Source organism: Microcebus murinus, chromosome 23 (genome assembly GCF_040939455.1).
Source record: "Microcebus murinus isolate Inina chromosome 23, M.murinus_Inina_mat1.0, whole genome shotgun sequence".
In the NCBI taxonomy this organism is placed as follows: Eukaryota; Metazoa; Chordata; class Mammalia; order Primates; family Cheirogaleidae; genus Microcebus; species Microcebus murinus.
Genome location: NC_134126.1, coordinates 20,459,375 through 20,476,400, shown reverse-complemented (window position 1 = coordinate 20,476,400; position 17,026 = coordinate 20,459,375). Strand labels below are relative to the sequence as shown.

Here is a 17,026-nt window from a genome sequence, read left to right as displayed (position 1 = left end):
TGTAGTAAGGATATATACCCATGACTTAAGTACATATATGTGTTGGTTATATTTCACCACTTCATATCAAAAAAGAATGTATTAGTTGGCTTGAAGTGGTTTTTCCACTCTATGTATATTGTTTTTAAAATGGATTTAGATGTTGATTATTGATATCAAATGGGACATTCCATCTAGTTACTAATAAAATAATACTTTTAAAAGAAAAATGCTAGATCAATTGACATCATATACTCATGGCAAAACTTATTTATATCAATCAATTTCTTCCCTACATACTAATTGTATTTCCTAGACATGTCTTGAAAAATGCATCATTTCAAACTCTGTAGGAAATAGCTTTTGAAATCTGCAAAGTAAATGAATACTTCTATTGAATCTATATTGTCGCTAGTAAAACCAATTGTTTACAGGTCAATTTAGCAATACTGGGCTACTATAATAACTTTTCCCTAAACGATTCATTTGTTTGAGACCATCCTCTAGTCCCAGGTTTCCCTGTCCCCCACAAACAGCAAACGGTAAATTTTATTGTTATAGACACAACTATAGTAATTTTTCTTATAAAAGATAATATATTAAAATCTTACTTATGGGACAATACTCACTTGAAGATTCTGTTATTATTACTTTTATTACTAGATTCTGTTTAAATGATGCTGAATAGATAATTTTAGAAGTGAATGCATGGATGTTTCATAGTTACTGAAGCATTCAGTCTCAAAAATCTCAGGTCATTTACGTAATTTGATAGGTTGGTGACACAAAAATGTACCTGTCCAATAGAGAAATGATCCCTACTAACACTTAGCAAAGTGCTTCTTCTAAAAAACATATTGAAAACAAATTATATTGTTCTTTCATAGTGGATATAACATCACTTTATTCATTCATTAATTTGTTCATTCATTCAAAAATATATCTTGCATTCTAACAATATGCCAGATGCTAGACATAATGAAGTTGATATCTGTCCTCCTGGAGCCACAGTGCATATAAATTTTTATAGAAATATGGTTTTAAATGAGAACATCTGAAATATTATTTGTTTCTTTTTCATTGGACACACATCAGATGGAGCATCTAATTAAACCTTGCCTAGGTAGGAAGTCTTCAGAGAGGAGGTAACATTTGGGCTGGGCTTTGATGACAAGTGGTGTTTTGTCCAGTGAAGACATTTGTCCAGCATGAGACATTATTCCAGGGTGAAATGTGTGAAGGCTCATATCTTGAAAGGGTCTGATACGTTTGGGGAGCCGATAAAATTTTTCAGTGCAGCTGTAGCATGCCTCGGGTTATTTTCATCAGAATTAAAAATGTGTCAACTTTATTGATGTCCTAACAGAATTCATGTGTCAATATTGTCACTAATATAAATGATGCTTCTGAAAATGCAGGCTATTTAGTTGCTTCTTCCACTAACTCTTCCTCATATCTGCCACAATCCAAAGTGTGCTTTAGGACAACATCACCCAAGTGAGGATTTGAGAAACCTTAGCACACTGTTCCTTAGATCTTCAAATATTTTGTAGGAATAAATAAACAAATAAATAATGTAATACAGTTTTTTTTGCTTAAATCTGCAATTGTTGAAAATTTCCATGGATGGCAGGTACATTTTCTTTAAACCTATCTGCTGCTTCTAAAAATGATACTGAAGAATTTTGCTTTTGAAATTGAAGAGTAATGTTTATCACACTTAAAAGTTTTTATAATATAATATGTTTTTGATGGTGAGTGAAAGTTTCTATTGTTTCTGTAGGTATCTATACCTATACTACCAGAATGTCATACTTAAAATAATTCTTCTATAATTTCCATCTTTCTTCTACTATGTCATCAACATGAGAGAGAAATACAGACAAAGAAAGTAGATCTGTTTCCCCCTAAGAAAACAGTAGAGGGGGGAAAACCTCCTATGACAAAATGTATCTTTCCAGATTTAGAAGCTCATTTTCCATGAGGTAACGTTTAATATGATGACACTTGGAAGAGGATAGCATGAGGTGAATTTGGAGCAATGAAAAAAAAAATCCCAACAGAGAAAAGCAATGTGATCAATTTAATTTGAATGTGAAATAGATACATTTTCACTCATTCTGAATTAAGCACATTGCTATGAGATGGCATACACCAATGTTGACAGAAGTTGGCTTTTATTCCTCGACTCAACTTTTATTCACATGTTGATTTTAAGGAAAAAAGTAAAGGATGTACCTCATTTGGTAGTCATGGGAGAAGTCCTTTCTCCCACTCACCCCTCCTGTGTATAAAGTCAATTTCTTTACTTAATAGCTACAATTGAATACATTCTTATTTACAGAAATGCATGTCATGGAATTGACCCAGTCTTTCCATATTAACAAAGACAAAAACGTCTGTGCACATTCAATCTCATTACAAAGAAGGGGGACGAACGTTTTTTGTTTTGTTTTGTTTTTTTAAAATATTATTCCACATGGAAACAACATCTTCTTTTAGGACTTGAAATATTTTCATTTTAGTGGGTTTAAAAACTATATGAGAATGCACATCAATAAGCTTTAAATTTAGATTGTATGATACATTTAGCTTAAGCATTTCAATTTTAAAATAAACAAGTCCAACCATTCTTTGAAATAAGATGAAAATTAACTTTAAATGCTTTCATTTAAAGATAATACAATTAGCAGATTCTCGAGGAATCACATAGAGGACTCCATCCAAACTCAATGCAAAAGAAATACTTTCAGAAATTTACAAATCATTGAAAGGGCTAGGAGTTAGAACACATTTTCCTTCATAAACTTAATGACAGCTAAATCAACATTTTCCCTAAAACAGTAAAATAACCCTATTATTTCTTGTACCTTATTCTTCCTTCTTTAAATCCGCAAAAAAAAAAAAAAAAAAGAGGAGGACATGCTGTACTGTCTACTTAGCAGTTTTATCTAATCTCTTAGGAACCAAGGCAGTATTAGGTGCTGAAAATTGTAAGGGTAGATTGATGCTTAAAATGAAGGAGGTCGCTGCCCTCTTGTTAAACTCTGTCTGATTCACATCGGCAGCATCCGATGATAACGGCACGTTCTCCAGATTTTCCAAGTGATGAAAATGTCAGGACACCCAAAGTTATGGTTCCCCCAACAACCATAACTTGGCCACTTTGCACAGAATTATTAAGGAAGAAAAGTTGGAAACTTACATTAGTATAAACCTGCGGTTACACTGAGTTCGTGTTTACACAGGCGGAGCAAAATTTAGTAATGAGGCAACCAGCTTTGTAACTCAGATTAAAATTACCCTTTATCCACAATAATCATAATAAGAATAAAAAGCGTTCTTATTTGAATTAAATTATCTGGATAACTGGCTCAATATTCTGCTTTGTGCATGTAGAAATGAAAGAGAAAATGACTGCTAAAATGATCTTAATTTCAGAAGACGATGATATTTTAGGTTAGATTGGCGTTTTCCCATGTATTATAAAACGTATACTTAACCAGAATAGACCACTTGAAGAGGGAAATTGACTTCAACTCGGTTTTGCTCTCACAAATAAATTCATAAAGAGATGCCTAGTGAGTCTTCATTTTATGTTTCATATCAAGAAAATTGCCATTTAAAAGCTGATTCTAAATGTACCTATAGTGATACCAAGTCAAGATGGGAAGAGACACTTCAATGCTCCCTGTCTTTATGTAAATGTAAGTTAAGAAGGAAATAGGGAATAATGGACTGGAGGGCGGAATAGGAAATCACCTATTCCTTCTAAAGGTATTACACTTCAATTAAAAAAAAAACAACAAAAAACCACAAAGAAACAAGGGGAGCTGATTTAGACCAGCAAGAGAGTGAGCAGGGGAGCCTTCCTGGAGAAAGAAACTTCTAGGTCAAGACTTGAAGGATGATCTAATCAGGCAATAGGAAAAGGCAACCCTGGAGTGCAGTGGAGGGAGCAAGTGCAGCTTGTTGGAGGCAATGAGTGCAACACGCAGCAGCCTCAGTAAGGAAGGGGTGGCAGGCAAGGCTAGAGCTGTAAACAGGGTTCAGAATATAGCCACTGAGTAGTGGGTCTAGAAAAAGAACCACCCTGATAGAAAAGATACTGAAAAATAGGATTGAGTTGTTTCCATAAAATAACATTCATGTTTTTTGAAATTCAGTTACATTGCTTGAATGCATGAAGATTTAGAAGTCATTTAATTCCATCAAATGGGCTCATTTTATAGACAACAAAAGTGACTCCCAGAGAAGTTAAGTGATTTGCCTTATATCATAGAGCTAGTTTGCTAGCACAGGATAAAACAGAACCCACATCTCCTAACTCTCCCATGTAGCACTCTTCTCTGACATCACCTATTTGCCCATTTCATTTCTTTGAATTCTAGATTGAATTCTTTCAAGTCTCAATCCTGTTTACTACATTTGTTTTTGTGGACTGAACCAATGACTTACAATCACTTTCCAGAAATAGTAAACTTTTACAAGTGCCCAGTAACTTCCCCAGTTTCATATATGTTCAGTATTTCTAAATTCCTCTATTACATTTCGTGTCTAGATAGAGCTGTGACAAAGGCAATAGGTTAAGGCTCAAACACCTCCAAGTTCAACTTCAAAAGGCTTATTTTAAGCATGCCGTTAAGATGGCAAACATTAAACATGCTGACTGTTACAGTTCGATGATTAATGCCACAGATAATAACCAAACATGTTTTATTGCATAACTGATAACATGCGCACACAATGAAGACACTAAGATACTTTGAACTATTCAACATGCCCAAAACTGAATGCCAGCATTTGTTTTTATAGTTTTTGTAATCTCACCTGCTAAGACCCTTATCTTCATAAAACCACTGAGTTCCTGAATAAATATTGTGCCACAGATTTAAATCTTCTGGGGGATTTGATGCAAGTGGTTGCTGGATTTTACGTCTCAGAAGCTCATATCTAAAGCAAAAGACAAGCAGGAACATCGGGATTATCTCAACTAATGTTATTACCAAAATTCAGATTGTTTTATCATATTTGTGTCTAATATATGCATGCAAACCTAAAGAATAACATTTTTGAAGTTTTTTTTTTTCAGATAAATATTTTACTATTATCTGTAAGAATGATAGCATTTTTAGTTTTCTTTTACGTCAGATTTACCAAATCTTTATTGCTAGTTTCACACAATGTAGAGATACAAAAAGCTTATCAAGTTAATAATTTCCTAAGCCTACTCTTATCAATACTTTATAAACAATGATAATATTATCAACTCTGTATTCTTGGCCAAGTATCAAGTCCAGGTTGTTACAAAGCCATTTCAGATTCACAACTCTTTCCTTTCATCTTATCTATACCCCTGACCACATTATTTACAAGTTTCCCGATAACAATAACATGCCAAAGAATTATTGTGTTAGCTTTAGAATTTTGAGTCATATTTGTGCCAACGTATCAGAATGTGCATTAGGTTTACCTAACGTATAATAAAACTGTACTTTGAAACTCAAGAGAAGGGTTATGTAGAGAATCCTTAGAGAAGAGTGATTGTTGTTTTTAGTCCTTGCGATATTTTGATGTTATTTCTATTAAGACTTTGATGAACTTTTATGGTTCTGTATAAGTCAAAATATACAATTAATATTGTATGAAGTTTATGAATTGGGAGATATCCAATAAAGAATTACTTATTATGTGAGTAAAAGCCTCCTCCTTCTATAGAAGACTATAGCAAAATCTGAAATCATAGTCACTTTCTCTTACCTCACATTGGGTCCATTTGGCTTGGATGGTGGCTGCCAAGAAATCCCAACATACGATTCACTTAGTGGAATCACGGACAATGGGCCAACATCCTCAGGTAGGGTGGGGTGGGTGGTAACAGAAGTAGGCAAACTCTCTGTGCACCCTCCTAGGTGTCCATTCCCCCCTGAGCAAGCAACAACGGTGACAGAATAATTAGTGAAAGGAATAAGATGTGTAATTATTTGACTTAACACTGAGGAAGTCACGTTGGTTATTGTGATGTGAGGGTCGGGCATGCGGATCTCATAGCTAAGCATGTCTCCGTTCTGGATGAGTGGGGGTTTCCAAGTGACCTGCAATAAAAGATAAACTTAGAGTCAGTGTGACAATACAGGAACAGAGCAACTGAAGTTCACAAGGCCTAGAATTTCGCTCTGTCTTGTTTTCAGTTCAGTCATTTTCTAAATGCCTACTTTCTACTTAGTCCTTTGTACTAGACAGTAATGAAGGGTTTGGGATCAATTAGCAGTACACCAGGAACTCGATGAAATGCTGTTTCCTGGGTTTGGCTTTTAGTCTTGATACTTTCTGGGACTGTCAGACTAATACACACCTTAGTGATTCATCTCCACTGTGGGTGTTCCGAAGGACACAGGGCAAACACATGGAGAAAATTCACACATCCACATGCATCAATAGGGCAGAGACAAGATTTGATAGTTTTCTTGTTTATAACTCAATTAAATGAAACATCAGAACTCCATGATTTGCACTGTTAGTGTATACACTAAGTCACATTTTTTTTTGGAGGGTGGGAAAAAGGGAAATCATAATTTATATTTCCTGAGGATACACAATTGAGTTCCAGAATCTTACGTGTACATAATTTAGCAAGTAAAGCAATAAGAACACATCCTATTCTAAGGGATAAGATATGTATAGAAAGCATTTTAAAAGGCAAGCAAAGGATGGTCCTGTTTAGCTAACACATGGAATTGAGTATCAGAAGAAAGAACATTTTGTAATGGAATACCATAATGTCTGAAGTTTGTTTTCTTGTCTGGTTAAATTTTTCATCTCTTTTATTGTTACCTTCCAGTGTTCCTTTTATAAATACTAGTATATTTAATTGTTCAAATAGTCTGTAATCTTCTTCATAACAGGACTAAATTTTATATTCATTTATTTCCACGCACACACAGATGGAGTTCAGTAAGTAATTGTAGTCATTGCTCATTAGATTATATTTTTTCCTTAGCATACAGTCATTTTGAAACTTGAACAGCCAAATTTTCACAAGGTGATATATTGATATCTATACTTATAAATGTATACAAATCAAAGTCAAAAGGAATAATAGAAAAATTAAAACAGAGAGGAATTGACCATAATTTTTCATCTTACATCAAAGAGAAAATGTTTCTTCCAGAAGGAATATGAGTTGAGTTTTTGTAAGAGTACTCTTACTAATAATTGGTGACAAACTGGAGTCCCACCATGGGTTAGTTGGGCAGTTGCGTGATGATTATTGCAATAATTTATAATTAACAATGGGCCAATATCTATCCAAATCTTACTACATGGGCTGAAATCATTTTTAATCTTAAAAACTTCTTGGAGAATTCTGAGAAGAGATGCCAGGATCAAGAGAAGTTTGAGATGTGCTCCTTATTAGTATAGAGGATTTGTCTGGATGCAGAAAAGATTTAAAAACAAAACAAAAAAAAAAAACCTAAAGCAAGCAAAGTTTGCAGAGCAGACATATGGTTCTCTTTGTTGTGGAGGTGTAAATACTCTCTGTGGACTTGGAAAATTAGTCAAGGTCAAACTCAGGGGACTTCCTGGTATTTATAACATAAATAAAATAAGGAAGAGGTATCACAGCTAAATTCAACCCTACTGATCTGAGTAATACGAATTTCTTGCCTCCCAAAATAGAATACTTTGAGATTTCAGGTCAGAGCTTGGCAACATTTGAAAGAATTAAAATTTAGGAGATAGCCCGTGTTAGTAGTTGAGCAAACAGTGAATCGATCTGGAACTCAGTATTGAGGCTGAGAAAAAGCATTCATAAGATAAAACGTGAATAAGATATCTGCCAGCAGAGATTAAGAGATTTGATGCAATGACTCTAGAGACAGTCATTTGAAGATCCAAAAACATCCTATTTTCTCCATTATAAACGTTTACATCTAGAAATTAGCTTTTTTTCTCATTTTTAAAAAAGTTACAAACTTAGAAAAAATTACCTTTTTGGCAGTAATAAGTTAGAAGAAATGAATCTATTGCTACAAAAAATTTTTAGGAAGACTAAATAACACAATCTTTTATAATATTGTCATTACAGTCAGTAGGGTAACAGAAATGGTATCTAATTTGATCACCCTGCTGAAAATATCCTGGATACATTATTAGGTATTAGGTTTAAGAAGCCATAGACTTTTACCATCTCTTTCAGATCTGTGATGAATGGCTCTAAAAAAAAAAATCAAAGCACTTTCAAAATTCCCCATTTTAAGCAGAAACTTAGATATACAGTTTAGTTGAGTAGCTTCAGGCTTGAAAAAAGTTAACACACATAAACATTGTGACTGACTGACTTCTTTAATTCCACTAAACTATTTTTAAGAACTCTATGAATAAGAGTATCTATAAAGATTGATATTATGAGTTGAGAGTGGGCTAACATATGATAAATGTCCCTAATATTTTATCCAAGCTATATATCACTAAAGCTGTGTGACTTTGAGAAAATGCTTAACATCTCTGGGGCTTTGTCATATATGGCTTTTATAATTTTCTAATATGTTCCTCCTGTGCCTTAGTTTGTTGATGGTTTTTATCACGAGAGAGTGCTGAATTTTGTCAAATGTTTTTTCTGCATCTATTGACATGATCATTAGGTCTTTGTTTTTACTTCTGTTTATGTGGTGAATCACACTGATTGATTTCTTTGTGTTGAACTGTCCTTGCATCCCTAGGATGAAGCCCACTTAATCATGGTGGATTATTTATTTGATGTGCTGTTGAATTCGGTTTGCTAGAATTTTATTGAGGATTTTTGCATTGCTATTTATAAGGGATATTGGTCTATAGTTGTTCTTGTTTTTGAGTCCTTTTCTGGCTTTCACATCAAGGTGATACTGGCTTCATAGAATGAGTTGAGAAGAATTCCCTCCTTCTCAATATTATGGAATAATTTCTGCAGTAGGGTACCAGCTCTTCATTGTAGGTCTAGTGAAATTTGGCAGTGAAATCACCTGGGGCTTTTTTGAGTTGGAAGCTTTTTTATTACTGCTTCAATCTTCTTGCTCATTATTGGTCTATGGGGAGTTCTATTTCTTCCTGACTGAGTCTTGAGAAGTTGTGTGTGTCCAGGAATTTGTTCATTTCCTCTATGTTTTCAAGTTTATGTGCATAGTGATTTTCATAGTATTCACAGATGACATTTTGTATTTCTATAGTATCAGTTGTAACATCTTTTTCTTTTCTGATGAAGCTTATTTGGGTCCTTTCTCTTCTATTCCTCGTTAATTTAGTGTGTTTTATTCTTCACTTCCAGGGATGCCTGTGATTATTATATTATTCTGTTTTACACAATCCCATATTTCTTGTAGTCTTTGTTTATTCCTCTCATTTCTCTTCACTCTCTGTTTTTTTTTATTTTTGACTGACTGATTTAATTTGAAAGAATTGACTTCAAGCTCTCAGATTCTTTCTTCTACCTGGTCTAGTCTATTCTTAAAATTTTTTATTATATTTTGTATTTCCTTAAATGAATTTTTCATTTTCAGAAGTTCTATTTGTTTTTTCTTTTTAATATGTCAATCTTTTTATTGAATTTTTCATTCATTTCCTGAATTGTTTTCATGGTTTCTCTCCATCGGTTTTACTTTCTCTCTTAGATTTCATTGAGCTTCCTTACAATCCATAATTGGAATTCCTTACCTGTCATTTTCAATTTGGTTGGTATTCATTGGTAGAGAGTTAGTGTTCCCTTTTGGGTCTGTCCTTTTGCTGTGATTTTTCATACTTCTGGAGTTCTTTCACTGATTCCTTCTCACTTGTGGCACCAGTCACTGGTTATTTTTGGATTTTCTTTTGTTTAGATGGGGCTTTCCCCTCCCCAACTTTGTCAGGAAGTGTCTGTAGCACATGCTGGGTAAGAACATTTGGCTTTGCTTGTGGATGTTTCTGTGGCATTCTAGGTTCTGGATGGATGCCTTGGTTATAGATATCCTTAGTGTGGTAGTTTTCTCTGCTTCTAGTTGTTTGTACACTATAGCAGTGGTGAGTTGTGTGTGTATGGAGATTCCCTGTCACTCTTTGATGCAGGAGGATGGAATTATTTGAAATCTTTTCTCTTTAACCAGCCCTGTGGTCTTCTTACCAGCGTAAATTTTATTGGCATGCCCAGTTTAATCTCTTAGACAGTTGGTGGTGCTTACGAATGAGAACCAACCACACCCTGGATGACTGAGTCAGTAAATGCTATAAAGGGCTATGCAAATTGACCTCCCTGTCAGTAGGTGGCACTTGCCAGAAAGACCAAGCTGCAGCGTTGTTTTAGGGACTGTGACCAGCTCTAGCTCCTCAGCAGAAGCACTCAAATGCCCCAGGTGATGGGTGGATACCTGGAACTTCTAGGTGGGTCTCTATTATCTGCCACAACAGCTGTGGATGAAGGAGTCAGGCTGGGCAGGTCTGGTTGGGTGAGCTTGCCCTCAGGCTTCTCAAAAGCTGGTAAAGTAGCTGCTTTGGTAGGCATCACAAGTCTGCTCCCAGCTGCAGCAGTGGTGAGCTATGTGGTGTAGTGGGCTCCCCAACCAGAGAATCTACTTCTGGAGGCAGGGATGTCTGAAATTCACAATCTGACTCTCAGGAGCAGGTTTCACTCCTCTTCCTCCTCCATCCTCCTCTCCTCTACAGTCTCTCTCTGGCATCTGCCAGCATGCAGCAGCTCAAACTATCTGATCTCCCATCATGGCACTACAGGCTTCCCTGGCCAGGATACTGCCCTGGCCTGACAGCACGGTCTCCTCTGTGTGTGGGGTTCTCCATAAGTGTGCTATGGCTGGGACCCACATTGCATTCTCTTTGCAGTTCTGCCCTTGTGGGATATCTTGCCTCCCAAGATTAGTTGACAAATCTCCCCTCTATGCTCCTGAGCAACATGATTAAGTCATGGGGGTACAAGATCTGGCCCGAAGGCCTGTCCCTGGGTCCCCAAAGATCAATCCCTGACCATGCCAGGGAGAAGCATGCTGGTCCTGAGTTTCCAATGGGTGCTCAAGCAGGTTTGATGTCTTTCCACTCTAGGGTGTTCCCTGCTCTGATGGAGCAACTGGGCAAGCAGTACCATGGAGAGCTGGTGAGCAGAGAGCTCACGGTCTGAGCACCACTTAGTCCTCTGTAGGTCTTTAAGGGGAATGGTTTAAGCCCCTCTGTGGAAGCCCTGGTGTGGTGTATGTACCAATAGAGGGAAGCAGCATTTCCTGAGAGCTTTGGCTCAATGGTCTCTCTTGGCAGCCACAGATGAGGGGGTGGGGGATGGGGAGAAAAAGAGTCTGGATGGAGGAAAGATAACTCTGGTTGTCTCTGTCCCTCTTTCCAAAAGGCGGCCTGCCCAGAATGTCCAGGCTCTGGGGTCACACAGATCCCCTGGGAACCACCAGCCCCCTGTGGCTCCTGCATTCTGGACTAGAGGTGGAAAATGTTTGTATAGGGATGAGCAAGATGAAAACCGAGGGGCTGAAGGCCCCTGTGGAGGACAAAGGCACACAGTGGGTGGAGACGCAATATGGCACATGCCATCTTGGTTTGGGTCTGTGATGATGGGAAGCACCCCGAGAGGGCTCGCAGGCTGGTGTTTTGTCCTCAAGAAGCTTCCAGTTCACTGGCGACAGCATCTTTTTGGCTCATAAGGGTAGAAAGGCTCTCCAGCAGCTCAGGAGCCTGCTGACTGCCAGAGATGTGAGGGCAGGAGAAACAAACTGCTCCATCTACCCTTTTTGCCAGACTCCAACCCTCCTAGGGGTTGTCCTCTGCTGATATCTTGCTTCTGGTTCTGCTCCTCATTATCTTCCTATGGAATCTCTTGTAGGTTCTGACACTTTTCCCTTAGAATGACACCCCGATCTATGTTTGTTTGCTTGTTTTTCATCTAAAACTTTTCCTTCTTTCTGAGGCAATCTGGCAGCTGATGTCTCTGGTCAGCCATCATCCAGTATAATTCTTAAGACAAACTATCCTTTCGCAATGAAATAAAATGCCACTGCTACAATAAATCAAGCTTCCCCATACACCTCTGTCTACATCTAAACTATCTAGGTTGTTCCAATGACCATTTGTCTGTTTTTATGCCAATACCATATTGTGGTAATCCAGTGGCTTTAGAGTAAGTTTACCTACTAAGGAAAGTATCACCTCACTATTCTTTTCTTCTGTAATCTTCTAGCATGTTTTCAACCATTTAGTCTTCCATTTACACTTTAAAATTATTTTATCCAGTTCGAAATAAAACAAACCAAAAGCATTACTGGCATTCTGATTTGAATGATGTTAGGTTTAAATGTCAACTTTGGAAGGATTGATTTGTTGTGGAATTAAGTTCTTCCATCCCAGAAGATGATGCATTTTCCATTTGTTACAGTGTAAAGGAGTAGAGAAGAGCTTGGGCTCTAGAATCGTATTTCTTGAATGTGAATTCCAACTCTTATTTCTTACATAATCTTATGCAAGTTACTTAATCTCTCAAGTCTCAATTTTCCCATCTAAAAAATGGAGATAATAATAGCATCAATCCAACAAAGCTGTAGTAAGAATTAAATGAAAGCAATTCCTGGAACATATTAGGTTGGTGCAAAAGTAATTGTGGTTTTGGATAATGAATTTTAAATCATTAGAACCAGGCTCAAACACATCTTTATTAATCAAAATCAGAATCATTACAATCAACACAGTTTTGGCAATAAGAAATAAGTTTGTTTATTCCTTTAGTGTAAAAATCCATGCTTCGGGATTCCATGAACTTTTGCAAAGCATTTTCTACATCCAGCTGGTTGTAAAAGTATTTTCCCCACAAAAAGTTGTTGAATTGCTTAAAGAAGTGGTAGTCGGTTGGCGAGAGGCCAAGTTAATATGGTGAATTAGGCAAAACTTTGTAGCCCAATTCATTCAACTCTTCAATCATTGGTTGTGTAACATGTGGTTGGGTATTGTCACGGAGAAGAATTGGGCCCTTTCCATTGACCAATGCCCGCTGCAGGTGTTGCAGTTTTCGGTGCATCTCATTGATTTGCTGAGCATACCTCTCAGATGTAATGGTTTCACTGGGATTCAGAAAGCGGTAGTGGATCAAACTGGCAGCAGACCACCAAACACTGACCATGACCTTTTTTTTGGTGCAAGTTTGGCTTTGGGAAATGGTTTGGAGCTTCTTCTTGGTCCAACCACTGAGCTGGTCGACTTTTCCTCGCATGTCACAATCTGATCGAGAAATGTCTCATTGTTGCAGACAATAAGAGGAGATGGCAATTCAAAAGGACAACTTTTTGATTTTTCTGTCAGCTCATGAGGCACCCACTTATCAAGCTTTTTCACTTTTTTCCACTTTTCCACTTTGCTTCAAATGCCGAACAACCGCAGAATGGTCAACATTGAGTTCTTTGGCAGCTTCTCATGTAGTTGAAAGAGGATAACCTTCTATGATTGCTCTCAATTGACTGCTGTCAACTTCTGATGGCCGGCCATTCACTGCACTCCTCATCTTCAAGGGTCTCGTCTCCTTTGCAAAACTTTCTGAACAAGACCTGCACTGTGCATTTATTAGCAGCTCCTGGGCCAAATGCATTGTTGATGGTGCAAGTTGTTTCCGCTGTTTTACGACCCATTTTGAACTTGAATAAGAAAATCTCTTGAATTTGCTTTTTGTCTAACATCATTTCCGTAGTCTAAAATAAATATAAAATAAACAGCAAGTAATAAGTCATTAGCAAAAAAACCAGGAAGTGAGCAATGTGCATTAAAATGATGTATAAAATAATTACATTTACTTAAGAATGTATTCCAATATGAATGGCAAATTTCAACAATGCTAAAACCCCAATTACTTTTGCACCAACCTAATAATATGAACTCAATCAATATTGTCATTTTATTTTTTATGATTTAATTTAAGCAGACATCAAACATGGCCCATCTTTAAAAGTCGATGAGAACAATGATTATGACTCAATGTCTTTTACTTTGGCTTCTGATCAAACCTGTAAATGAGTGGCATTAAGTGTACGCAACTGAGTGAAGCTACATATAAATGTGGTCTGGGTGACACTATGCCTTTTGGTGCACATGCCAAGGCTGGTGGTTCTGGCTGACTGAGTCAGGATCTATTGTGTAAGAACTGAAAACTGCAGGCTTGCTCTCTTATTCTGCTTTGACTTTGAGGAAGTGGACAGAAGCATCAAGGTTTAGAGGCTCATGATATCACCAGAAAAGGAGGGGTGTTGTTTTTCTGCACTACAGTTATGCAACTTAGTTATTTCTACATATTATTTCTTATTAGTTTCAATTCAAGAGCTTCAGTATAGCAGTCTAAACCTTGACCTTATCTTATTTAAATATTTTTTTCTTAATCTGATTTTACTTTGAATTTTTGTTAGAAATGGCTACTTAGTTGTACAAGTCATTTTTCTGCATCTGTTGATAAAAATATGGGCTTTCTTTGGTAATTGGTTGATGCAAGAAGTATGTTGATAGATTTCCTGATGTTGAACCATCCTTACATTTTTGAAATAATTTGTCTTGATTTATCATTCTTTTAATATACTTCTTAATTCAATTTGCTAATCTTTTACTTAAAAATTTTAGATTTATATTCACATATGAAATTAGTCTATAGTTTTACTGAAATATCTTTTTTAGGTTCTGTGCTAGAGCACACATCATCACACCTAGCTAATTTTTTAAACTTTTTCATACAGATGAAGTCTTGCTATGTTGCCCAGGCTGGTCTCAAACTCCTGGCCTAAAGTGATCCTCCTGCCTCTGCCTCCCAAAGTGCAAGGATTACAGGCATGAGCCACCTACTATTCCTGGCCTCCAATTTACCTCTCTTAATGTTTGTATCTATGCCCAGTTGCCTCTTTTTATGGTTATGAAAATGTCACTTTGGAATTATTTTCTATAATAGTTGACGTGAGTGTAGTTTCTCTTGCTTTGCCTATTAGACTGTAATTCTCACAGGTGGCTCTGTATAGAGAAAACAACACATGGCACAAAATGAGAAGAACTAGGATGAAATACCAGCTCCACTCTTTTTGTCATCTCTCACCCCATCATCTGATACTCTCTATTCCTCTGAACTTGGTTTGTTTTCTTCCTCCAAGTCCTTGTCACTTCTGAGCACATTATACTTTTGTTTGCATTCTGTCTTAAATGTAAGCTCCCTGAGGCTAAGGACTGTATTCTGACGTTTACTATATCCTCAGTGCCTGAAGGCGGCGCTCATAAAGACATGCATTCATTTACTGATGTTCAACAAATTTCAATATAACTAAAATTATCAGTGTTATTGTTGCTAATATTATTGATAACATTCTTTATCCAACCTAATACTTGGAACAACTCAGTGGTAAATGTTAAATTAATTTCTTGACCAATACATTAATTACCCTCCGGTTATTTGTTATGAATATTTAATCTATTTGCAATTTTGACTTTTAAATCTTATATTTTACAAAAAGAAGTCATTGTTTAGCTGTCATATACCTCTGTTTACTGCCAGGACATGTACTTTGGTAAAGTACATGGTTAAGATCTCTCTGAACATAATGGCAGCCAATAATACTGAAGCACAAATCTAGTATTTTAATACTATTTAAATAATGTATAGCATCAAATACTAGATTCAGTTGAATATTCTTGCTGATTCTCTTTATTGATAAATTTATTTCCTAGTTATAAAATGGGCATTAATATAAAATGTGAGTTTCTAAAAACTTATTACTCATGTACAATGTTCATATATTTCAGGCACCTTCTTAGAGACTTTTAGATTCCTGCCCTGGGGTTACCAATGCCTGTGGGCCTCCAGTGAGTGCCTGCGAGATTCAACTCTCTAGCCAAGCTAGTCTAAACTTCTCCAGCAAGCTAACAAGCCATGTATATTGTTTCATTTCTGGATGATATGACAGAATCAAAAAAAGGGAAAAAAAAGAACAAAGAAAACTTGTTCTGGATACGTTTGATTACATCGTTCATATATGCTGAATCTAGTAGAATTATGCATTGAGTTATTATTTTTCTGAAAATATTTGTTCTTTTGCAGATCTGCTGCAATCAGCAAGGCCTAGTTATAAATTTTTTGTTAGAAAGAACCCAGAACAATGTCTGTTCTATAGCCTTGCCTTTGTGAAGGGATGGTGTTTGTTATGTTGCATTATATTGACTGATATTATACTGCTACCAAAGTTTTGCAAAACTCCCCCAGGATTGAAAAGAAAAGTAATTTTTGGAATGATTAATAACTCTAGGTTTATTTGAGCTTTTTGCTTTGTTTTGTTTTTATTTTGAATGAAGAGCAATTCTTAAGATTGCTTAATTCATATAATAAACATTGTATATTGTGTACTTAAATTAATTTCCTTTTGGTATATAATCAATAGAATTCCATACACTTTTGATATTGTGTTGCTTGGACCAGTATCATATTAAAACTACCTAATAAAGACTTTTAAAAATAGCTTTTCATTGGTAGGCTAAATTATATCTCTTCAACAATTTACACTGTTTAGCATCACCTAGTGTTTGCTTTGGGTGGGGGTAGGAGAGAACACACAACATAGATCCAAGTAATAATTTCAACAGATGAACTTTGCTGTTATGCAAATGTCCTTTGTTTTGTGCTCTGGTGAGCAAGCTACTGTACCAATGCTTTTGGCAGTAGTACAAGACTGAATCCATGGAAGCATGTGTGTATTTACACAAAAGAGGCTTCTAAGCTACAAAACTCCCTCCTGTTTGGTTACACTAATTTCCCTTGAATGAAGTTTGTATGCCAGCCAAAACAATGGTAGTTATCCTGTCCTCTAGAGTTCATTCCCAATAGAATGAGGTGAATAATAGAACACTTTCTAGATAGCCCAGGAATATGCTATTTTTATTCATTTCCCCATCATTTTGACTCTTTGATTATTAAAAAATATCAGAATATTGGTAATGGGAAATTTTGTTAATATGCTAACCCATTCCTCTGTATTTTCCCATCTCTTCTCATTTTCTGATCTATTTAAATCTGACGTGGTGG

At 36.2% G+C, this 17,026-nt stretch overlaps 1 protein-coding gene across 1 annotated transcript in view; it reads right to left on the bottom strand.

Moving 5' to 3' along the window:
• The window catches only part of USH2A (usherin), a 654,133-nt gene that overhangs the window by 219,580 nt on the left and 417,527 nt on the right, over positions 1 to 17,026 (bottom strand). The window contains exons 41-42 of the mRNA XM_075997053.1: positions 5,740 to 6,074; positions 4,810 to 4,932 (exon numbers count right to left, since the gene is read on the bottom strand). Of these exons, the coding sequence (XP_075853168.1) occupies positions 4,810 to 4,932; positions 5,740 to 6,074 (458 nt within the window). The remainder of the gene's footprint in view (positions 1 to 4,809; positions 4,933 to 5,739; positions 6,075 to 17,026) is intronic.